The sequence below is a fragment of the Poromitra crassiceps genome (genome assembly GCF_964638095.1).
Source record: "Poromitra crassiceps genome assembly, chromosome: 6".
Lineage (NCBI taxonomy): Eukaryota > Metazoa > Chordata > Actinopteri > Beryciformes > Melamphaidae > Poromitra > Poromitra crassiceps.
This window is the reverse complement of record NC_139627.1, coordinates 18,792,468-18,818,949: the sequence shown is the minus strand read 5'-3', so window position 1 is coordinate 18,818,949 and position 26,482 is coordinate 18,792,468. Positions and strand designations below refer to the sequence as shown.

At 44.9% G+C, this 26,482-nt stretch overlaps 1 protein-coding gene across 1 annotated transcript in view; it reads left to right on the top strand.

The window, feature by feature from the left end:
- The window catches only part of sez6l (seizure related 6 homolog (mouse)-like), a gene marked incomplete at its 5' end in the record, with an annotated part of 35,460 nt that extends 25,227 nt beyond the window's left edge, over nt 1–10,233 (top strand). The window contains 5 exons of the mRNA XM_083638136.1: nt 1,614–1,808; nt 2,490–2,525; nt 3,222–3,336; nt 5,914–6,019; nt 10,110–10,233. Of these exons, the coding sequence (XP_083494262.1) occupies nt 1,614–1,808; nt 2,490–2,525; nt 3,222–3,336; nt 5,914–6,019; nt 10,110–10,139 (482 nt within the window). The 3' untranslated portion in view covers nt 10,140–10,233. The remainder of the gene's footprint in view (nt 1–1,613; nt 1,809–2,489; nt 2,526–3,221; nt 3,337–5,913; nt 6,020–10,109) is intronic.
- Between the last annotated feature and the right edge of the window lie 16,249 nt (nt 10,234–26,482).

Sequence of the window (26,482 nt, the reverse complement as noted above, 5' to 3'; positions counted from 1 at the left end):
AGAACGGACGCTCCCAGTGCCAGAGTTTCAGAGCTTTTTTCAGTGATTTCTCGAGGCCCACAGAATATTGTGTGATATTACTATGTAAACAATGAACACGCAAAAAGAACGATGAGACTCTTTTCTATCATCAGCAAAAACAGGTTTATTGATATCATTTTCCGTTCTTTAGTTATCAGCCGGAGAAGATAGCTTGATTTAACAAAAAAGAGCCTTTTTTTTCTAGAAGCTGAGATAATGGCCCTTTTGTGAAATTAAACATTTCAAACACATCACTGACTCTGAAGCTAATTTTCTGATGTAGTCACACCTCAAAAATAATTTCCTTCAATAAAACAGTGAAGGCCAGGGAATTTTGTTTGGCAGAATAATATTTTTAGCTGCAACCAGCAGCGCTGGCCCCTGCGTGCGCTGCTGGTTGCAGTTTCTTGCTGGTCTTGATTTGCTGCTGGTGGGCATCGGATATTCTGGCTTGCGTTTGCCAACCCTGTCCTGCTGCCTGGGTCTGTCTGGGTGTTGTGTGTGTGCTGCTCTGCGTGCCCCCCCCCCCCCCCCCTCAACTGCACACTCCTCCTTATGGGAGGTGGCTCTCTGCTGAGTTTGCTCTGCACTGTGAAGGGTGCGCGACATCCAGCTTTTTTACAGCTTCCGCGTGTGTTTGTCACCGGCTCCTATGCTTCCAGTTGAGAATAACAACTCCACGGCTGATCATGCGAATGGGCTGTTGCAGCGGACATGGAGGAGCTCAATTGTGGGAGCAGATTGGCTGCTGCTGCTGCAGGCACATCTAACGTTAAAACGCTTCATGCATATCGATGCATACGGATGCGATGCGATTTCCGTTTCCCCAACGACTTATTCTCTGTTTTTCTCTGCCTTTCTGTTAACCTGGAGAGCACTGTCGCCACCTAAGGGTTCTGTAAAATAGGTTATAGACCTCCAATAGCTATAATAGTTGTACAGGAGATGCGGAAGGCTTTGATCGACGTCCCACCGTCAAAAAACGCATTGGACGTCGAAAGACGTCCGTGGCACTCTACGTCACTATTTAATTGGACGTCGAAAGACGTCCATGGCACTCAATGAGTTAAGTACAATTATGTCAGGTCTATGTGAGGTAACGGGTCTAATTATGAGGGTTGTTGTGTCCCACCTTGTATTATAGAGTCAACAGTCACGTGACTTTTCGTGACGTCATTGCCCCGGAAGTAAGTTCCCCATTCATTTTCTCCATAGACATTTTGAAAAATCTTTATATAACGAGTTTTAAGGCTGGAACCAAGCCAACCCGTGACCTACTGAATCATGTGACCTACTGAATCATGTGACCTACTGAATCAGGAGAGAGTGACCATAAAACATTCGGTTTGAGCAGGAACAAAAAACAACAGGGGGGGCGGGGGTGTTCCTGTCACGGCTCAGACAGCCCGCTGGAGACAGGGGGAGGAGCTTCGGTGTTCGGGAAATGAAATCTAGAAGACTAGTGCTTTTGTCCAGAGGGGCCGCTAAAATCAACACAAAATGAAAATTCCTTGTAGCAGCTTTAAATAAAGGAAACAATCGATCAAACAACCAAATACTTCCATCCTTTCCTTTTTCTCCCCTGCTTCTAGCCGAGGAGTCCGTTTCCTGCGAGAACCCCGGTCTCCCGGACAACGGCTACCAGATCCTGTCCAAGCGGCTTTACCTGCCCGCCGAGTCGCTCACCTTCGTCTGTTACCAAGGTTACGAGCTCATTGGAGAGGTTGCCATTAAATGCATCCTGGGGAAGCCGTCGTTTTGGAGCGGGCCACTCCCGCTCTGCAGGGGTGAGACTTTTGCAACATTAAGGTGCTTAAAGGGAACGTGTGCAATGGAACGCTCCCCGTTTCTGCACAGCTTGGGATTAACGCATGTAGACATGTAGTCTTATTCAAGGTATATTTTGCTCCATGCTTCTTGATACAGATCCAACTTGCACAGTGCATGCAATTCCAGGCAGCCATGTTCGGGTATAGAGAGGCAAAGTGGAATGTCACTTCCTGCTTCAGCACTGTACCAGAGATTTTCATCCGCCATTTATTTTCCCATAGACATATCGTAAAATGCTTATAAAATAGTTTTACTTCGTCGAACCAAAAGGTTCAGCTAACGCTATAATAGGGAGAGACCATAGAACATTTCACTCGGACTAAAACTTAAAAAAACAAGATCGAAACAATATTTTCTTTAAACCCGCATTTTTTTTACGTTTTGGTCCCAGTGAAATGTTATGCGATCTCTCCTGTTTCTAAATATATCTGTACTGTTGGGTTTGAACCAGTAAAACTATTTTTATACGCATTTTACGAAATGTGTATGGGAAAATAAATGGCAGATGAAAATCTCTGGTACAGTGCTGAAGCAGGAAGTAGGCGGTCACTTTGCCTCTCTATTACAAGTAGAAACCCCCACAGGAAGTGTGATGTAAATGTTCATAATGCACTGACTGACAGAATGATGTCTTGCAGCCAACCATGACTGCTTTGGCAACCATGCTTTGGAAGGTGAGTCTGTGGCCACACCACCATGTGTCTTCTAGTCTCACCAAACCCCAACAAACCACCATACATGCACCTCTCTGTCTATCTGCTCTGCCTGAATCAGCACACATCTCTGCCTGTTAGCCCGTTCCCACTGTCTCTATTTGTCCATTCATGTGTGATTTGACTCCAAGGTTCCCACACGTTAAACATCACATTCAATGCCCATCCAAGGCCCAATTCCGTAAAATCCAAGGACCCAACATGGCATAGTTTGAGACACACAGATGAAGGTTAATTACTGAGAATGTTCATGATGAGAACTAGCAGCTTTTCAGAAGCTCACAGACAATTAAAGAGAGAGAAAGGCTTGAATGTGTGAACACTTCTCAAGTGTGCTGTGTTACATGTTAAGTAAAAAGAAAACCAAAAGAACTTAAATTTCTATTCTTGCACAAAATATATAAATTCAAGCATTTTTAATGACGCATGTCTATTATCAAAAACGTTCAAGGCCTTGATTCCCCCCTTCAAATTCACAAACTTCATTACGTATTTCAAGGCCCCGTGGGAACCCTGAGATTCATCGTTTTCATGTAGCGTCCTTCAAACTTAGCTAAGGCACCCACTGTGTCCTTTACCGGCTTTTTCTGTGTTCCCTTGATAATATTCTGACTTTACTGTAATTAACCTTGATTCCATTTATGCACCGTCCGTCAGTTGCAGAGGCCACTGCAGGCTCCAGGCTGGATGGAGGGAACATCGCTCTGGCCATCTTCATCCTGGTCCTTTTGCTGTCTGTGCTGCTGGGAGGGGCTTATGTCTACGTCACACGGTAAGACTAGTGTCCTCTAGAGAGAGAGTGGTGTCAGTGGAGGACCAAAATGCGTGACTCATTAGCCAATGAACAGCCAGGAATGGGTCTCGCGCTACTTTTGAATGCTAAAATAAAGCTGATAATGTACAATTTGATTCAAGGGGGGAAAAACCCTTTCAGAGTACAACACAAACTGTCTATTTTGCTGCAACTCGACAGTGCTGCTTAATCCAGGACCTTACTTCCTGGAACTCTTGAGAGTAAAAAACTGGTCCATTGGAGTGAATGGAGATTTCGGGATTCTTCTATCTACACGGCTCTGGGTAAGACTACGTTATGCTGGGAGGGGCTTATGTCTACGCCACACGGTAAGACCGCATGTTGCTGGGAGGGGCTTATGTCTACGTCACACAGTAAGCCCAGAACCGTGTATATAGAAGAGTCGCGACATCTCCATTCACTCCAATGGACCAATTTTTTACTCTCAAGAGTTCCAGGAAGTAAGGTCCTGGATTAAGCAGCACTGTCGAGTTGCAGCAAAATGAACAGTTTGTGTTGTACTTTGAAAGTTTTTTTTTTCTTGAATCAAATTGCTTTATTTTAGCATTCAAAACTAGCGCGACCCTTTCCTGATAGATAACATTATTAGATTCCCTCAAATATGTCATCAAGCGAGTGTTATTTCTTTGTGACAAGCAACTGTTTTTTCAGCGTCAGAGTTAAGTTTGATGAGGAAATGCGCCACAGACCCTTGCACCCATAATCATTTTACAGCGGGGCATTCAAAAATAAGGTGGATATGAACAGCACTAAGACCTATATCACCAGGAGACATCGTCATCTTCATCTACCCATCATGGTTCACCTTAAAAGAGTTTTATTTACCGGTAAATAAAAGTTATATATAGTTATATATATATATTAAATATTCTGAAAGAATGAATACACCTATTAGGATATGACCCATATGACTTCAATAAACAATTACATCAATTCTAATAGAGTACCACAGGAATGAGTCTGGAAGACCTGGGTGTTCTTCCGGTTTCTACGTCTAAAATTAAATGGGATTTTGTTTGAAATAAGGTCTGTAGTTAACAAAAGTTTATGAAACAGTAAATTTTGTGTTCAGCAAGATAATTTTCCCAAATGAGGGCCACTTTTATGATATGCAAGGCGTAAATATGTTTTTTATGCGATTTTCAGAAAATGTCCTCATTTGTCAAGATTATCTTGAACACGAAGTTTGCTATTTCATGAACTTTTGTTGATTTCATGCATTTAACACATTGAGTGCCAGCCATTTTTTCAATCCTGTAGGTAAGTTGTGCCAGTTTTTTTTTTGAGGATTCTGGCTCATTTTACAACAGCCGAGGATTCTTTTCTGTTAAGACTTCGTGAACACCAATCATCTAAAAATAACTAATAGAATGTGTGCTTTCTCTGTCTAAAAGAGTTAGTTTGCAGAGTTAGTAGTTATGTAGATATTAGCCGTTGAGTACAGCATGGTTTTAGCGTATGAGACAGCAAGCTGAGATAATCGCAGTTTTGTGAAATTCAATCAAACAGCAGAACAGTCACCTGCCTGTGATTGTGGGTGCCATTGGGCGAGTCTGTATACTGTATTGTGTGTGTGTGTGTGTGTGTGTGTGTGTGTGTGTGTGTGTGTGTGTGTGTGTGTGTGTGTGTGTGTGTGTTCGCGCGTTGCTCCGCGGCTCTGGGGGGAGGGGATCTCTGTCCGTTCTTTGCCCCCGCGGCGTGTCTGTCTCCCGCTCTGTGTGTGCTCTCTCTCTCTCTCTCTCTCTCTCTCTCTCTCTCTCTCTCTCTCTCTCTCTCTCTCTCTCTCTCTCGGGACTGGGGGGAGGGGGAGAGAGAGGGAGAGAGTGTGTGTGTGTCTCCGGGCTCCTCCCTCCGTCTGTGCTGCGGGGGAAGGATTCTCCGCGGCCGTCTGGACTGTAAAACTGTTTCTTGAGGTTTGAGTAAGCTTTTGCGATTCTGGTCTTATTTATGCGCGGGGGTGCTCGAGTGTGTGTGTGTGCGCGCGCGCGCGCGCGTGTGTGTGTGTGTGTGTGTGTGTGTGTGTGTGTGTGTGTGTGGGATCGAGGGAGTTTTCGCCGAGCTGCTTCCTTGAAAATTACACTGTGGCTTTCTCCAGCGCGCTGGCTGGCTGCTCTGGCTGTGGCTGGCTGTGGCTTTCTCTGTCTTGGGAGAGAACTGTCGCCACTTAGTGGTCGGTAAAATAGATTATACACATTCTCTTCCTCCAATAGTGATATAGAAGACGTAAAAGGGGTGGATTGATGTCCCACCGTCAAAAAAAAAAAATGTTTATGTAAGACGAGATAGCTCGTCTATGGCACTTAACCGTTGGATTATGTAAGACGAGATATCTCGGCTATGGCACTCAACGTGTTAACTGAAATTCCCGTACAAAAATCACATTGACTTTTACACGTAGGAACCAGGAAGTGCTAAGACTTCTGGGTAAGCCCACAAAAATACATCATCCCTGCGGCACTCTAGTCCCTCTGCGAATTGAGTCACTGTGTGTTCTCTAATGGGGTTTTTTCTGCACCCCCTTATTCTGCCCATTAGGTGCCGCTATCACTCCAACTTGAGGCTGCCTCTCATCTACCCCCACCCTTACCGACAGATCACTGTGGAGACTGAATTTGACAACCCACTGTATGAGACAGGAGGGGTGAGTGGCTGATAACACTGCACTGAAACAACACAGGAGGGGTGAGTCTGATAACACTGCACTGAAACAACACAGGAGGGGTGAGTGTCTGATAACACTGCACTGAAACAACACAGGAGGGTGAGTGGCTGATAACACTGCACTGAAACAACACAGGAGGGTGAGTGTCTGATAACACTGCACTGAAACAACACAGGAGGGGTGAGTGTCTGATAACACTGCACTGAAACAACACAGGAGGGTGAGTGTCTGATAACACTGCACTGAAACAACACAGGAGGGTGAGTGTCTGATAACACTGCACTGAAACAACACAGGAGGGGTGAGTGTCTGATAACACTGCACTGAAACAACACAGGAGGGTGAGTGTCTGATAACACTGCACTGAAACAACACAGGAGGGTGAGTGTCTGATAACACTGCACTGAAACAACACAGGAGGGTGAGTGTCTGATAACACTGCACTGAAACAACACAGGAGGGGTGAGTCTGATAACACTGCACTGAAACAACACAGGAGGGGTGAGTCTCTGATAACACTGCACTGAAACAACACATGAGGGTGAGTGTCTGATAACACTGAAACAACACAGGAGGGTGAGTGTCTGATAACACTGCACTGAAACAACACAGGAGGGGTGAGTGTCTGATAACACTGCACTGAAACAACACATGAGGGTGAGTGTCTGATAACACTGAAACAACACAGGAGGGGTGAGTGTCTGATAACACTGCACTGAAACAACACAGGAGGGGTGAGTGTCTGATAACACTGCACTGAAACAACACAGGAGGGGTGAGTGTCTGATAACACTGCACTGAAACAACACAGGAGGGGTGAGTGTCTGATAACACTGCACTGAAACAACACAGGAGGGGTGAGTGTCTGATAACACTGCACTGAAACAACACAGGAGGGGTGAGTGTCTGATAACACTGCACTGAAACAACACAGGAGGGGTGAGTCTGATAACACTGCACTGAAACAACACAGGAGGGGTGAGTCTCTGATAACACTGCACTGAAACAACACATGAGGGTGAGTGTCTGATAACACTGAAACAACACAGGAGGGTGAGTGTCTGATAACACTGCACTGAAACAACACAGGAGGGGTGAGTGTCTGATAACACTGCACTGAAACAACACATGAGGGTGAGTGTCTGATAACACTGAAACAACACAGGAGGGGTGAGTGTCTGATAACACTGCACTGAAACAACACAGGAGGGGTGAGTGTCTGATAACACTGCACTGAAACAACACAGGAGGGGTGAGTGTCTGATAACACTGCACTGAAACAACACAGGAGGGGTGAGTGTCTGATAACACTGCACTGAAACAACACAGGAGGGGTGAGTCTGATAACACTGCACTGAAACAACACAGGAGGGTGAGTGTCTGATAACACTGCACTGAAACAACACAGGAGGGGTGAGTGTCTGATAACACTGCACTGAAACAACACAGGAGGGGTGAGTGTCTGATAACACTGCACTGAAACAACACAGGAGGGTGAGTCTGATAACACTGCACTGAAACAACACAGGAGGGGTGAGTGTCTGATAACACTGCACTGAAACAACACAGGAGGGGTGAGTGTCTGATAACACTGCACTGAAACAACACAGGAGGGTGAGTCTGATAACACTGCACTGAAACAACACAGGAGGGTGAGTCTGATAACACTGCACTGAAACAACACAGGAGGGTGAGTCTGATAACACTGCACTGAAACAACACAGGAGGGTGAGTGTCTGATAACACTGCACTGAAACAACACAGGAGGGTGAGTCTGATAACACTGCACTGAAACAACACAGGAGGGTGAGTGTCTGATAACACTGCACTGAAACAACACAGGAGGGGTGAGTCTGATAACACTGAAACAACACAGGAGGGTGAGTGTCTGATAACACTGAAACAACACAGGAGGGGTGAGTCTGATAACACTGCACTGAAACAACACAGGAGGGTGAGTGTCTGATAACACTGCACTGAAACAACACAGGAGGGGTGAGTGTCTGATAACACTGCACTGAAACAACACATGAGGGTGAGTGTCTGATAACACTGCACTGAAACAACACAGGAGGGTGAGTGTCTGATAACACTGCACTGAAACAACACAGGAGGGGTGAGTCTGATAACACTGCACTGAAACAACACAGGAGGGATGAGTGTCTGATAACACTGCACTGAAACAACACAGGAGGGTGAGTGTCTGATAACACTGCACTGAAACAACACAGGAGGGTGAGTGTCTGATAACACTGCACTGAAACAACACAGGAGGGTGAGTGTCTGATAACACTGCACTGAAACAACACAGGAGGGGTGAGTGTCTGATAACACTGAAACAACACATGAGGGTGAGTGTCTGATAACACTGAAACAACACAGGAGGGTGAGTGTCTGATAAGACTGAAACAACACATGAGGGTGAGTGTCTGATAACACTGCACTGAAACAACTGATGGCTATTGTCCAGCGCTTTGTTTGGATTCAATAGAAGGTAGAAGAAATAAACCCCTACAAACACAAACTTCAGAACAGAAAATCACATTTCAATATATAAAAATCACAGTTCATTAGATTCAAAACTCATACAAAAATGAAAGTGATGTACTTGTATTTGATGTACTGTATATAGTGTACAAAGGTCAATAAATATTTTCTTTTTAAATTTGTCACCAACCCGGTCTCACAGCAGGTTGTGTTGACAGTCATGTTGTTCAATCTATTGAATCGTGTAGAGTTGTTGCTCAATTAGTTTGGCCACTTTGCTGCGGTACTGCTGCAGTATTGCCACAGCAGTGAAAGTGGGGGCTTTTCTTTGTTCTTTACAGCAGACCCCCCTCACTGCTGCCACAGCAGCACATCAGACCCCCCTCACTGCTGCCACAGCAGCACAGCAGCCCCCCCTCACTGCTGCCACAGCAGCACATCAGACCCCCCTCACTGCTGCCACAGCAGCACAGCAGCCCCCCCTCACTGCTGCCACAGCAGCACAGCAGATCCCCCTCACTGCTGCCACAGCAGCACATCAGACCCCCTCACTGCTGCCACAGCAGCACATCAGACCCCCCTCACTGCTGCCACGGCAGCACATCAGACCCCCTCACTGCTGCCACAGCAGCACAGCAGATCCCCCTCACTGCTGCCACAGCAGCACATCAGACCCGCCCCTCACTGCTGCCACAGCAGCACAGCAGATCCCCCCTCACTGCTGCCACAGCAGCACACCAGACCCGCCCCTCACTGCTGCCACAGCAGCACATCAGCCCCCCCCCTCACTGCTGCCACAGCAGCACAGCAGACCCCCTCACTGCTGCCACAGCAGCACAGCAGACCCCCCTCACTGCTGCCAAAGCAGCACAGCAGCCCCCCCTCACTGCTGCCACAGCAGCACATCAGCCCCCCCTCACTGCTGCCACAGCAGCACATCAGCCCCCCCTCACTGCTGCCACAGCAGCACATCAGCCCCCCCTCACTGCTGCCACAGCAGCACAGCAGACCCCCCCTCACTGCTGCCACAGCAGCACATCAGCCCCCCCTCACTGCTGCCACAGCAGCACAGCAGACCCCCCCTCACTGCTGCCAAAGCAGCACAGCAGCCCCCCCTCACTGCTGCCACAGCAGCACATCAGCCCCCCCTCACTGCTGCCACAGCAGCACAGCAGCCCCCCCCCTCACTGCTGCCACAGCAGCACAGCAGATCCCCCTCACTGCTGCCACAGCAGCACATCAGACCCCCCTCATTGCTGCCACAGCAGCACAGCAGACCCCCCTCATTGCTGCCACAGCAGCACAGCAAGCCCCCAAAGTCTGCATTCCAACCATAAGTCACATTTAACGTTTTTGTTATTTAAACCATACCCCTAACATTAGCCAAGGTGTTTTAGGTGACTACACACAACCGCAACACAAGTTGTTAACGTTTTTAGATGGTGTTCATTTCACGTTTTAAAATTTGTGGTGGAGGCACATTTGCTAACAACGACAACACAACACAACCTGTCGTGAGACCATGTTATTTTCACAGTTGTCCAAACTGATATCTTATAAATCTCTCTCTCTTTCTCAGCAGGACACTCGTGAATATGAGGTATCGATATGAGAAGTCCTGCGCCAAGACATCTCTGAACTGAGACCGACCGCCCGTCCCCCGACCGCCCGTCCGCCCGTCCCAACCCTTCACCCCCCCCCCCCCCCCGCTCCTCCCAGGAGGAGGTGATGTAAATACAAACAGATGATGTCCAGACCCTTTCTGCCACATGACAGGAAACAGGAGAGAATGCGGAGCGCAGAGGAAGGGAGGAGAGAAGAGAAACCAGGTGGAGAGAGGTGGATGATGAGTAGATCAGAGGAAGGGAGGAGAGAAGAGAAACCAGGTGGAGAGAGGTGGATGATGAGTAGATCAGAGGAAGGGAGGAGAGAAGAGAAACCAGGTGGAGAGAGGTGGATGATGAGTAGATCAGAGGAAGGGAGGAGAGAAGAGGTGGACGATGTCGCCGGGGACCGGAGGGATAGCACAGTCTGGACTTTCATCCGTCCACATTGATTTCAGTGGGCGGGAGTACTTGCCTTGAAAAAAACATTCAGCCAATCAGCGTCGCCAAATCCAATCCAACTCCACTCGGAAGAACGGCCAAAATGACTTTTTCCCCGCTGAGAAACTCTGCTGCTGCATACTCTTGTTCTTGTTTAATTGTTGTTATTGAGTCTATTTCTGCACTTACGGCTGTGTTTACGTTAGCGCTCGTTGCTTCGGGAGACACCATTGCTGTTTTGCCAGCGGCGGCCCTGAGTGGCCCGGTCACATCATCAACTACGACGCAGTCCCTGATTGGCCCGGGTACAGGAAATCACTGTGGGCGGCTGGAAGTCCAGACTGATACGTGGAGCAAAACAGAATGTGAGACAAGACATAACCTGGGCGATGTGGGATGGGGGGACAGGACATAAGCTGAGCGATGTGGGATGGGGGGACAGGACATAAGCTGAGGGATGGGGGGACAGGACATAAGCTGGGGGATGGGGGGACAGGACATAAGCTGAGGGATGGGGGGACAGGACATAAGCTGAGGGATGGGGGGACAGGACATAAGCTGAGCGATGTGGGATGGGGGGACAGGACATAAGCTGAGGGATGGGGGGACAGGACATAAGCTGGGGGATGGGGGGACAGGACATAAGCTGAGGGATGGGGGGACAGGACATAAGCTGAGGGATGGGGGGACAGGACATAAGCTGAGGGATGGGGGGACAGGACATAAGCTGGGGGATGTGGGGACAGGACATAAGCTGAGGGATGGGGGGACAGGACATAAGCTGAGGGATGGGGGGACAGGACATAACCTGGGCGATGTGGGATGGGGGGACAGGACATAAGCTGAGGGATGGGGGGACAGGACATAAGCTGAGGGATGGGGGGACAGGACATAAGCTGAGGGATGGGGGGACAGGACATAAGCTGAGGGATGGGGGGACAGGACATAAGCTGAGGGATGGGGGGACAGGACATAAGCTGGGGGATGGGGGGACAGGACATAAGCTGGGGGATGGGGGGACAGGACATAAGCTGAGGGATGGGGGGACAGGACATAAGCTGAGGGATGGGGGGACAGGACATAAGCTGAGGGATGGGGGGACAGGACATAAGCTGAGCGATGTGGGATGGGGGGACAGGACATAAGCTGAGGGATGGGGGGACAGGACATAAGCTGGGGGATGGGGGGACAGGACATAAGCTGGGGGATGGGGGGACAGGACATAAGCTGAGGGATGGGGGGACAGGACATAAGCTGAGGGATGGGGGGACAGGACATAAGCTGAGCGATGTGGGACAGGGGCGTAGGCAGAAATTCAATTATGGGTGGGCCTTGATAAAATTGGTGGGGCAAGTGCATGACGAAATTTTGCGCGTGAAGCGCGCAAAATTCCTAGATGTCATGAAGTCGTCATGCATTAGACTCTGGAGATGATGTGCCCTGCGTTTTTAAGCTACAAAACCATTAGCTAGCAAGGCAGCAGCAAGTTTGCCTCTAGAAAACAACCAATAAAAAAAAAAAAAAATGGGGGTGGGCCAGGGCAAGAAGTAGGTGGGCCTGTGCCTACCCAGGCCCACCCGTAGAAACGCCCCTGATGTGGGATGGGGGGACAGGACATAAGCTGAGCGATGGGGGATGGAGGGACAGGACATAAGCTGAGCGATGGGGGATGGAGGGACAGGACATAAGCTGAGGGATGGGGGGACAGGACATAAACTGAGCGATGGGGGACAGGGTGACAGGACATTAGCTGAGTGATGTGAGATGGGGGACAGGACATAAGCTGAGCGATGGAGGATGGGGTGACAGGACATTAGCTGAGGGATGTGGGACAGGACATAAGCTGAGCGATGGGGGATGGGGGACAGGACATAAGCTGAGGGATGTGGGATGGAGGGACAGGACATAAGCTGAGGGATGGGGGATGGGGGACAGGACATAAGCTGAGCGATGGGGGATGGGGGACAGGACATAAGCTGAGGGATGGGGGATGGGGGACAGGACATAAGCTGAGCGATGGGGGATGGGGGACAGGACATAAGCTGAGGGATGGGGGACAGGACATAAGCTGAGGGATGGGGGACAGGACATAAGCTGAGGGATGTGGGACGGGGGGATTGATGCACTTGTAACTTTGTCTCACTTGCCAGTCGTTTAGCGGGAAAAGAATATTGGGATGAAATAAAGTTGAGGAAAAGAGAGGAGAGAGAAGAGAAGGGAAAGAATGATGAGGTCATTGTTTAGGGGCTAAACTGGCAGGTAGAGACGTGATTTATTTATCTTTTTTTTTTTACATCCACACTCTATCACGGAGTCGCTCTATCATGTCACTAAACGGTAATGACAGGGAGGACAGAGGAGGTCAATGGTTTACTTCATTCGTTTCCTTGTCAGTCAGACACAGGGATGGAAGCTGCCCCCCCCTCCCCTCCCCGCCTGCACATCATTTTCAAGGCTTTGTACTCCAGCCGGTCCAGTTCTGGTTTTAGCTGTAGTCCAGTGGTATTCAAATCTATGACTTAGGGGTCAGTGCACTGCTGGTTTCTGATTTCTCATGTGCAGTCCCAGAGGTTGCCATATTTGAATAGTGTAGCTGTAGTAACTGACCTACCTTCAAGTGCAAGCTCAGTCAACCCACCAGATGATGTCTTTATTTTATGGTACATGTGATGTTTTATGCAGATTGATAAACGTACATTTTCATTATGAGAAGAAGAATGTTACAAATTTCCCTAAATAAATGGCAAAACTTGAATAAAAAGTATAAAACAATCTTTCTAAATCTCTGCCCGACGGTACCTTCTTACACTGCACCGACACAGTGACTGTGTACACGGGCTATGGAGTGGAGCTGCAGGTACGCTTCACAAACACACACACACACGCAGGCACACACACACACACACACACACACACACACACAGCTGCCTGTCACTAACTGGCTGTTAACTCACTCACTTGTAAGTGTCAGCTGTAGTAAGATGGTGCTGAGGCTGTCGGGTGCTGTGTTGTAACTACATTATGTATATAGGCATTATCACACCTCAGAATCATGACGTGTGATGAACATGTGACCTGGTCTTGTTTCATAGATCACGCACTCCAATGCAACAAGTAAAGCTTACATGTAGAGGCACTATCATAGGGTGACTGATATCAATCAAAATGACAAAGCCCTAAAGTTAGTGACAGTCTCATCACTTATCAGGCTCTGACTCAGGGGCCCCTGAGTTCTTGGGGTTGGGGTGTGTGTGTGTGTGTGTGTGTGTGTGTGTGTGTGTGTTAGGGCATTCGCAGACTAGTCGACTAGTAAAACCACTAGTCGACACTGTGCTTAGTAGTCGACTAGTCGTTTTTTTTGTTTTTTTTTATCTTTAAGAAAGAACATGAGGTATTTACACGACATACATGGACTATCATATCCCATATCCCATATCCCCCACAAAGAACATCAAAACACAACAAAACAAAACAAGAAAACTGCATAAGATACACAATAATCCAAGAACAAACAAGACTATTGGACAAACAACCAAACAAAAACAATGCATTCAAAGTAAATACATACATAGATCTTGCCCTGTTGGCAGCTAGGAAATGCATAGCTTTAAATTGGAAAGCATCCAATTCCCCAGCTGTAGTTCACTGGTGGAATGAACTCTCAAGCTACCACACGTTGGATAACATTTACTACAAGAGCAAAGGCAGATTCTTAGACATCCCCAAAATATGGCAACCACATACAGAGTTTGACTTTAAGAACTTTTTACCCCAGTGTCATTAGGCTTATCAGGATAGGATCCTGAGCTAAAGCCGCCCCCCAGCCGCGTGAATGCCCTAGTGTGTGCGTGCATGGGAGTGTGTGTGTGTGTGTGTGTGTGTGTGTGTGTGTGTGTCACGCGAAGAACAGACAGAGAGAGAGAGAGACAGAGAGAGAGACAGACGATAGTCAAATTATAGTAGCCTATAGATGGGCCTTTTTCACTTCACACCCAATTCAACCATGTTGTGTCTAAAAGGCAGGAAGTAACACAGGTGCAAGCAAAACATTGGTCTTGAGTCAGACTTCACATCACTTCACTAGTACTGACACCTCGTGTTGGTGGACATTCCCCCAGAGATAAAGTGCTAATCTAAATATGATGATTATATATTCCATGCTAAGGTAAGCTTACTGAATGACACTAAAATACAACAGGACAAATAGAAACTGCAAACGCGGTAGTGAATGTGATTAACGTGGAAGCGGGAGGTTGCGGGCGGCTTGCAGCTTGCACGTCAGGTGGAAACCTGGATCGAAACATGGAAGTGAACCGGGGAAAGCGACCAGAACACAACTGAAAAACAACTAGAACTGAACTGAACTGAAACCTCAGCTGACACGGGCTTTTCAGCCTCAACCTCACTCAGCAGCTCAATCTGACTGGTTTGTCTCTCCATGCACAATAGGCGAGACTTGAGAAGGTGGAAAATATATTACAGAAAAAAAATGATATGGAAAAAAAAATCCAATACAATTTCCTATAGAAGTGAATATGTTGGTTCAACAAAAGACCTGTCAAAAGAGTGTTCAGTGAAAAAGGCTGGTGAACAGTGAGATCAAAATGACACAATGTCTGCATGGAGTTGAAGAAAGATTAAATCTTTTTATCAGTTTGTCTTTACAAAAGAATCAAAAGAGAAAGACTTGACTATGATTATTTTGCCTAATACTCATAACCATGTGAAGATGGTTCAATCAAGCACTGGCCTATCTGCAAGTGAAACTGTTTACTGCATTATGCAAACCAGTGTATCCTATTAGAGAGAGACACAACTAATATACTGTAGCAATCTGGTGACTCGATGTATAAAGCGAGCACGTGTGTCCTTGGCCAACGGGATTGTCCCTTTGGTCTGATGGTCATCCTGTTATACGCTTGTAAATGACCAGTGTTGGGGGTAACTCATTACAAAAGTAATATATTACATGTAATATATTACTTTTAGCAGTAACTCAGTAATACAACTTATTACTTATAGGATTTCAGTAATATTATACCAGTTACTTTGACAAGTAACTCAAGTTACAAATTGAGTTACTTTTTTTTAAATCAAAGCACATATTAAAAAAAGATACAATCATTTCCTAATCAAACTGTGTGTTTTTATGCAAATAACCACTATAGATGACAATAACAAAGGAAAAGGATAATATTTAGAATTTTGGATTGTTCACACTGACTTCAAGGCGGTTGAAATTATTTTTAGGGATGGTTCTGGGGCGGCGATGTCATTCTGCTGCTGCTGTTGTTTTGGTAAAAGTAATGCAAAAGTAGTGTAATAAGTAACCAGTTACTCTACACAGACAGTAATATTGTAAAGTAACTTATTACTTTCAAATGAAAGTAACTAGTAATATGTAGTATATTACATTTTGAAAGTAACTTGCCCAACACTGTAAATGACAGACCCGGGTTTGATACCAGCCTCGCCTGTGCCATTGATGTCAGAAGTGGGATGGGATGGCCGCACGGTCATCGGAGGTGCACGTCCCCCGGGTTGCGACAACATCACAAAATAAAGCAGGTCCAGTACCAACTTTCTGAAAGGTGGAGAGCTGAAGAGGCGGTGAGACTCAAACTGAACCAAACTGGTTTCCGAGAGGAAATGGGGTGTTTTTGGATTGAGGTTCTTGCAAAAGTATTTTTTGTCAATCTGGCTCCTGAGTAGGGCAAGGTTGAGTACCACTGTCACAACTCTGATCAGCACACGAGACTAAGGTTATGTATTTCCTATATATTTGTTATTTCATTAACAGAGCATGAGAACTTGGAATACACCATTTAATAATCCATCCACATACAAAGAAAATCTGCAAAATACCCAAAAGGCAGATTGCCAACATTTTCTCCCCCTTACTCATCAGACATATTTGCCTGCACAGGGGTTAAAGTGGGATTTGGCAGGTGATTTTCAAAAGAAAATGCATACGCATTTCACTTTAGTTTTGCATGCAGTTTTTTGCATGAATTATAAATGTGTTATTTTTGCCTATTTCTATTTGACTATTTCTGCATATCAGACCCCTAAACAATATTGGAATTGCAGAAATTGGGTGTGACTGGAAAGCTGAGACTCTTGTAAATTCAATTAGCTCAATTGTATTCATGTGTGATGATGTTTGTCCCCATATGGGGACAAACATCATCACACATGAATACTACTACATGTAGTAAAGGTATTTTAGAGACATCCTACATTGTGTCTTAAATGTGTGGTACAGTATGTGTGTGTTGAGGTTTAGCAATACAGTCATGTAAATCTGTGGTATTTATTGATTTAGTAAATTTCACTTTTTATGTTTGGGTCACCCAGGGGCATCACACTGGAGTCTGGGTCACCAGGGGCATCACACTGGAGTCTGGGTCACCCAGGGGCATCACACTGGATTAGAGAAAAGGATGGAAGCTTTCAAGAAATGTATTAGCGATTGTGAGAAACTAAATCGTTTTTCACAATCGCTAACACATAGGCTAGAATCCCGCCGGCGTATGACTCTATTGTAAGATGACGCTCCTCTTGTGGTGAGAGGAGGGGGCATCTGTATTCACCTTTGTAGCTCCGCCCACTTGACCCAGTCGTGTTATGATTTCCTGTTCAAAACACTGTCGGTTTTACCTGGTCACTAGTACTGTACGCAATATTTTTTTTGGGATGATGGCGAAGGCTATGTAAAGGCATAACCCGCCCCTCTCTGCCTCTGATTGGCGTCAAACTTCCATCCAAACACATTCACTTGGCTATATCCTGCATTACATCTCTTTCTACAGTCTGTGGTCAGACCGTCAGACTCAGTGGGTCAGACAGACATACAGCAGTTATGCTTGCTAGCCTGCATGAAACACGCCAGTGTGTTTATGTTTTTAATATAGTCATATATCTATGGTTTATAACGCTGCCGCTACTCTTGGCAGTGCACATATGTAGCCTATAGACAGAGAATTGTTCAAGGGTGATATAAAACAGGGTTATTTACAGGGAACTAGCAAGCGTAACTGCTGTCTGTCTGATTCTGACTCACTGAGTCTGACGGCCTGACCACAGTGTAGAAAGAGATGTAATGCAGGATAGCCAAGCGAATGTGTTTGGATGGAAGTTTGACGCTAGGCCAATCAGAGGTAGAGAGGGGCGGGTTATGCCTTTGCATAGCCTTCGCCATCATCCCAAAAAAAATGTTGCGTACTGTACTGTCACAATAGGAAGTAACTGGCTGAACTCTGTGTTGGAACATGAGGTGAATAGGCTAGGATAGAGAATCCCCTCTGCAGACCAAACTAGTATAGGAGAGCATTTGCTGCCGTTTTTCTTCAGATGGTGATAGTAAAACAACGTCGTCCGCAAACAGAAGTATATTTTCCTTTCCACACATTATCCCACAGTTTAAAGCACAAGTTAACAGGTTAAATTCCATTTGTTCTCACATGGATTCAGAACTGATTCACAGCCATGGTAATTTTGGCTAATTTGTTTTTGTAAAAGACCAGCTGTGAGCAAACTGAATGAAGGCAATCTGGTGCTAAAAACATTTTATTTCTTAATCCATATACAGAATAAATTGGCACAATACATTTTATTTATATAGCACATCTCTTCTTGTTCTCTTATAAAAGCAAAGTTTGCAATGTACTTTTATCATACGGCATAAAAGGGAGAATTGTAAAATATACAAAGGAGTTGCAAATTGTTAAAACATGTTAAAAATAAAACCACCACAATAAAATGTAAAACCTGCAAACCTACAGTCAGGGCCGGTTCCAGAACAAGATGACTAGGGATGCATCCTAGATAGGAAGGGGTGCAGATGCCCGGCCGAAGGCATGTTATTTTACTAAAAATAATACATTTTACCATCATTTCAAGTAGAATGATACCACCCAAGCAAGAATATTTCAAGTGTTTCAAGTGCTTTACTGAAATATTTGGACCATATAATGATAATACAATTATCTCAACCTTAAAAGGTTACATATAGGTGCCAAAAAGCCATAAATTCACATCAAAGAACAAGGAAAAACAACAATTATAATTCAAGTTTAAACAGTAAGTGTGCAGCTGCAGCATTTATTAAAAAAAAACACTTTTCAACTGAGCATGCAGACAATTAAAATAAGGGTGCAATGTGTGCTTTTGCACCTCCGTAGAACCGGGCCTGCCTACAGTAGGTCAATGTATTTTGAGGTGATTTCAAAGAGAATCAATCTAATGATAATCAATCTAATCTCTTATTTTATCTAAATTCCTCGGGCAGGATGTTGCATGATCTAATCTTGCTCACAAAAAATCACTTGAAGTCTTGAGTTGAGACTGTGGAAAAGAGGAGCTGGTAAATCTACACTTCTACTGGACGCTTCACAAATACTGATCCTGGTCCCAACAGACACTCATGTTCTGAAGCTCTGACAAAAATAGATGACAAAGTGCTTTACAAACAATCAAAGACAATCCCTTAAAAGGAGATGTCACCTCCTCTGTGTGAATGACAATGACAATCTTGGTGTGGGAGGTAAAGTCACAATATGTTTTCATTTGAGATGACACAATGTTAGAAGTCCATCACTTTTTCACAGACCCAGTTATGTGATGAGTCACAACTGACATCATTCCAGCTGTTTAGTTCTTTTTGCAAATTTGTGTTGACAACACAGTCCTGCTTCTCACCGTCGTAATGTCCACTGGGCTGACCTGCCTTCCAGAACCTGTTTAAAAAAAGAAACCAGTCAACTGTACTTTATGGAGAATAAGATGCACAATGCATTATCAGGCCAACCTGTTGACTGTTAAATAGGACTGAAGAATTAACGTCTTACCTGCTGCTCAGAGGTTTACCATCCACCCATTTCCAGACTCCCTCCTCATCTCTGTCACTCAAACCAATCCAAATTGTCTTGTTGAAGGAATTGATGAATTTCTGTTGAATTGTTTCAAATACAAATGACATCAACACACACGTGTGAAGCACTCAAATAAAGTGTGGAATGTAGGGGTGTCACAATATATCGTCCCACGAAATTTCGCGATAGTAAAACGTCACGATATGTATCGTTGAGATGAAATCTCATATCGTGAAAAAAAAAAAAAAAAAAAAAAATTTTTTTTTTCCCCCCCCCCTCCAAAAAATAGACTAAGAAACGTCTTTGTTTGTTAAAGTTCAATGTGTGGAAAGTAGTTCAGTTGAACAAGTCTCTGAAGAGACACATGAGAAGTTATACAGGAGAGAAACCATTCAATTGAGTTTCTGGCAAAACTGTTTACTTGACAGGAAAAACTGAAGATGCATAAAAAATAGATTAAGAAAAGTCTTGTTGTTTGAGTTTGAAGAAAAACTGAAGATGCATGAGAATTTATACTGCTGAGAAACCTTTTAGTTCAAAGTAAATCTAAGTGACGGTGTAACTCATTCTATTTCAAGATGAGCCTTATCTCCAATCTCATGTTTTTTCTAGTTGTTATTGTAATAACAATTTCCCACAACAGCATGTTTTGTATTTGTGCATTTCAAATAAAATACTACTTTTCCAGTCATATATTGTCATTATTCAAGTTTAAAAAAATATTGTTAAAATCGTATCGTATCGTATCGTTATCGTGAACCCAGTATCGTGATACGTATCGTATCGTGAACTGAGTGTATCGTGACACCCCTAGTGGAATGTCAAAGCTATAATCTAATTAATCCAATTCCTCTACAGAGATTTTTTTTTTTTTTTACAATTAAACAGAAACTGGGGTCATTTGACCACTTTTCTCTTTACCTGTTCTTCTTCAGTGTTTATGATGAGCAGGTCTGCTCCTCTCTTTATGCACTCCTGCCTGCTGTCCTCCCAGCTTCTTCCCTCAGTAGAAATGTAGTAAAAACTGCTGCTGAATAAGCTGCATCCTCCATCTTTACAGAGACGCTCTGCAAGAGGAGAGGATCTTTTAGCAATTAAAAGCATAATGCATATGCACACAAATGTACAGTACATGCAAGTTCGCCCCCCCCCCCCCCCCCCCCCCCCCCCCCCCACACACACACACACACAACTCACTGAGCTCAAACCAGGTCTTGTTGAGGGTCTTTGTGTTTTCAGCACAGGTCTTGTTGAGGGTCTGCAGTTCGTTGAGTGATTCTTCTTCTAGTCTTCCATCAGCCTTTGTATCTGCACAGGAAACAGGAAATAAAACTGGTTGAATTTTGGTAGAGACAAATATACCAAATGGATGCTGAAGAGGGCAAATCTAATGTGTGATAGAGGAAGTGAATGGCTCACAGTGGACCACAACGCCTATAAGAGCAGCCAGTAGGAGAAGACACATCAGCAGCAGACACACTACAGTCACCCTGCAGGCCTTCGTCACTGGCTGGATAACATCAGCTGGAAGAACAAGACAGACCGGCCATGGTTTATTAACAGATAGATACTTTATTGATCCCCTTGGGGAAAGTTGGGTGTCCACGCAGCTCATACAGTCTGATAAAAACATAAACACAGATTAAAATGACAAGACACATTAGAAGAGAGGAATAAAGTAAACACAGGCGTTAAAACCAGGGTTATCTTAAAATGAGTGTTACGTTCCTAAGTTTGACCAGGGGAGAAAGGATGTAACATATGAAACACAACAAACCAGGGGACAAAGGAGACGGATCATTTACAATAATCAGGTTTTATTACTAAAATAAGGTTAAATAAAAAAAAGGTACAAATTGGACCAACACAGGACTGCTTCCTGAAACAGAGGAAGAGTGGCTAATAACACAAAAGCTATGATTAAACAAATAGACTGACCACACTCTCGGAGAGAGTCACCAGGCACCCCACTCTCAATCTGAGAGTCACACTCTCTAGAAGAGTTGAGAAAGCTTTCTTTGACCGACACCGATCCACAAGTGCTAAGCACCACGCACACAGGGCGGCTTTAGCTCAGGAGGTAGAGCGGGTCGGCCAATGACGCAAGGGTTGGCGGTTCGATCCCCGCTCCCTCCCAGCTGCTGTCGCTGTGTCCTTGGGCAAGACACCTAACCCTCCTTGCTCCCGATGGTGTGTAGGCACCCTGCGTGGCAGCCTGCCGCCATCGGTGTATGAATGGGTGAATGTAGACTATCTACTGATTGTAAAGCGCTTTGGATAAAAGCGCTATATAAATGCAGGCCATTTACCATTTACAGTACACAATGCTGTGTGCAACACAGTTTTGGGAAGCCCCAACACACAGCTCGAGAGGAACAATCAAGGAACAATCAAGCACAGACACTCCCACGTAACAATGAGATAAAAACATAAAAACGACATGGAGTCATAGAGAAAAATAGTAAAAAAAATAATTAAATCTGATAAAAAAAAGTGCCAATAAAGAATTATATTAAAAAGTCCAATAGTGTAGTAAAAATTATGAAAATTGCACTAGTTCCAGGTCCCGTTATTGCACAGTCCACGCATGTAATGTAATGAATTGATTGCACCAGAGTCCAGTCTGATGGCTGTGGGGACAAAGGACCTCCTGAAGCGTTCCGTCCTGCAGCGCAGTGAGAGGAGCCGACCACTACCTCTGCTTCTCTGGCCTGTCAGTGAGAGGAGTCGACCACTACCTCTGCTTCTCTGGCCTGTCAGTGAGAGGAGTCGACCACTACCTCTGCTTCTCTGGCCTGTCAGTGAGAGGAGCCGACCACTACCTCTGCTTCTCTGGCCTGTCAGTGAGAGGAGCCGACCACTACCTCTGCTTCTCTGGCCTGTCAGTGAGAGGAGTCGACCACTACCTCTGCTTCTCTGGCCTGTCAGTGAGAGGAGTCGACCACTACCTCTGCTTCTCTGGCCTGTCAGTGAGAGGAGCCGACCACTACCTCTGCTTCTCTGGCCTGTCAGTGAGAGGAGTCGACCACTACCTCTGCTTCTCCGGCCTGTCAGGTGTGGAGAGGATGGCTGCCATGATCCATTATGGCCTGCACCTTGTGGTGTATGCCTCCCTCCACCACAGTCCCCAGGGAGTCCAGCCTTCTTCACAAGCTTATCCAGCCGACATAAGCACCGGAGGGACTGTTACACAGCTACTGAATATTGCTGTTCATCACAACATGACTGGCTATTTTCTGATTTTGATCTGCGTGTGTGTGTGTGTGTGTGTGTGTATTACTCACCTAGCTGCTGATCTGGTGTGTTCTCCGTATTTGATCTGGGGTCACGACCCCCATAGTTGTCTAAACTTTCATAGTCCACGACGTTACTTTCATAGTCCACGACGTTACTTTCATAGTCCACTACCCTCTCCTCCACCTCGTTGCTCCCTCCAGCTGTGACTAAGGCTCTCTCTTCTCTCTCTCTTAGACGCTCCTCTTTTTCCAGAGGATTGGCATAGATGTGAACGTGCTCAGACATCTCCATCTTCTGTCTCAATCATCAGCTACTCTGTGTGTGTCTGCGTGTGAGTGAGTCTGAAACCACTGAACAACACAGAGAAACAAAGAGCTGTGTTAAAATAGGATGAGGTTTCATAGAAGCATAAATATAGGCATTATCACACCTCCCAGAGAAACATGACGTGTTTCAAACATGTGACCTGCTGTTGTTTCACAGGCATTTCATAGAAGGAAGTACGGTAAGTACATTACATAGATACGAAGCGGGTGTGTGGGACGGGTCACGAGGAGCTGGATAGATGACTCAGCCCTTTGACAGCAGTATTATAGGGTGACTGATATAAATGATTAAGGACATAAGCTACATGTTAACTGTGACACTTATTTTGTTGTGAATATATCTCCCTGAACAGATCTCCTCACCAACCTATGTTGTTTGGTTAGCATAACTTCTATCTAGCTGAGCTGAGTACCCCCCCCCCCCCCCCCAAAAAAAGACAAAGACAAAATGTAAATGAGATGTGTTGAATAATTTGCTAGAAAATACCAAAAAATAGATCTGTAAACCTGTAAATGTAAATATCGACTGACCAGACACACACACACGCACGCACGCACACACTGTGGATGATTACAGACCCAGGGACCCGAGCTTGGGGAGTATGGAACTTCCTCTATCACACATTAACTAACTAACCCTAAGCCTAAATTTAACCAGTTTTACTTCCTGTTTCCTGTGCAGATACAGAGGCTGATGGCAGCCTCTCAAGGTGCAACTCCACATCCTGCAACCTGCAGACCCTCAACAAGACCTGTGCTGAAAACACAAAGACTTGGTTTGAGATCAGTGAGTCTTGACACACACACGCACGCGCACACACACACACACACACGCACGCACACACACACGCACGCACGCACGCACGCACGCACACGCACACACACACACACACACACACACACACACACACACACACACACACACACACAGACACACACACACAGGCATACAGTATTTGCATAGGCCTACACATGTGTACACACATTCAGATGTGTAAACAAGCTGTACAGTTTTGATACATTTGAATTCTTCACTGGGGCCTCAGGGGCTGTTTGTACTCTGCATACATGATAATTGCATAAACAGAAATCTTCTCATCTAATCACTTAGCTGCTGATTGGATCTGTCGTGTGAATTAGCTGATTAGAGCTCTCTGATTACTGTAATTGGTTCTCATCTCATTGGATATGGGAGTTTGTAGTGTGTGTGTGTGTGTGTGTGTGTGTGTGTGTGTGTGTGTGAGAGCGCGCGTGTGTGAGTGCCTTCATTGTGACACTTATTTGGATCAATTTGACAGCAACTGAAAGCAGTAGCCCCATCTGTCTCATTAATCCCACCCATCTAGTCCCTTTACATCAGGAAGACAGAATAGAATAGAACAGAATAGAATAGAACAGAATAGAATATATTAGAATATAATCCAGTTTCTTATTCATAGAATTTTGTTGACATCACACAACTGTTGCGGCGCCATCTTGAGGACCATTTTTAAACAAGATGCCCTCTGTTGCACAGTTGGAAATAGAGTGTAACATTAGTGTCAAACAAACGTTAATATCTCAAACATTATACATCGTATCACTTATATTTTGATGTTTTGGGTGAGAGTAGCAGTAGCTGAATGGTTTTATGTATCAAATATGCATGTAGTGTTAAAGTTGTGTGAACTGTCAAAAGTACAGCCTGAAAAGTCTGTTAGAGTGAATTGTGACATCACACACTCAAGGCTGGCTTCATAGGATCCCATTATAAAGGTTTAAAAACATAAACAAAAAAGTAAACAAACTGAGATTTCTCTAAAAATTACAGAAGATATCAAAAAGCTGAATAGGAGTAATAAAGTAATACAAGTGGTGACCAGTTTAAAGTTTGAACAGAGTTTGTAGTACAAACACATTTGCTAGAAAATACCAAAAAATAGATCTGTAAACCTGTAAATGTAAATATCGACTGACCAGACACACACACACGCACGCACGCACACACTGTGGATGATTACAGACCCAGGGACCCGAGCTTGGGGAGTATGGAACTTCCTCTATCACACATTAACTAACTAACCCTAAGCCTAAATTTAACCAGTTTTACTTCCTGTTTCCTGTGCAGATACAGAGGCTGATGGCAGCCTCTCAAGGTGCAACTCCACATCCTGCAACCTGCAGACCCTCAACAAGACCTGTGCTGAAAACACAAAGACTTGGTTTGAGATCAGTGAGTCTTGACACACACACGCACGCGCACACACACACACACACACGCACGCACACACACACGCACGCACGCACGCACGCACACGCACACACACACACACACACACACACACACACACACACACACACACACACACACACACACACACACACACACAGGCATACAGTATTTGCATAGGCCTACACATGTGTACACACATTCAGATGTGTAAACAAGCTGTACAGTTTTGATACATTTGAATTCTTCACTGGGGCCTCAGGGGCTGTTTGTACTCTGCATACATGATAATTGCATAAACAGAAATCTTCTCATCTAATCACTTAGCTGCTGATTGGATCTGTCGTGTGAATTAGCTGATTAGAGCTCTCTGATTACTGTAATTGGTTCTCATCTCATTGGATATGGGAGTTTGTAGTGTGTGTGTGTGTGTGTGTGTGTGTGTGTGTGTGTGAGAGCGCGCGTGTGTGAGTGCCTTCATTGTGACACTTATTTGGATCAATTTGACAGCAACTGAAAGCAGTAGCCCCATCTGTCTCATTAATCCCACCCATCTAGTCCCTTTACATCAGGAAGACAGAATAGAATAGAACAGAATAGAATAGAACAGAATAGAATATATTAGAATATAATCCAGTTTCTTATTCATAGAATTTTGTTGACATCACACAACTGTTGCGGCGCCATCTTGAGGACCATTTTTAAACAAGATGCCCTCTGTTGCACAGTTGGAAATAGAGTGTAACATTAGTGTCAAACAAACGTTAATATCTCAAACATTATACATCGTATCACTTATATTTTGATGTTTTGGGTGAGAGTAGCAGTAGCTGAATGGTTTTATGTATCAAATATGCATGTAGTGTTAAAGTTGTGTGAACTGTCAAAAGTACAGCCTGAAAAGTCTGTTAGAGTGAATTGTGACATCACACACTCAAGGCTGGCTTCATAGGATCCCATTATAAAGGTTTAAAAACATAAACAAAAAAGTAAACAAACTGAGATTTCTCTAAAAATTACAGAAGATATCAAAAAGCTGAATAGGAGTAATAAAGTAATACAAGTGGTGACCAGTTTAAAGTTTGAACAGAGTTTGTAGTACAAAGTATTAAAGAGTAGTTTGAGTTCAAAGAGGACATGGTTTGAATAGTCCTCCCATAAACTTACATTGTAAAACAGGTACTAAAAAGTTGTGTGCTGTTTCGGTCCTCAAAATGGTGGCCACAACAAAAATATCACATGAAACACATTGTTTGTTTTCATGG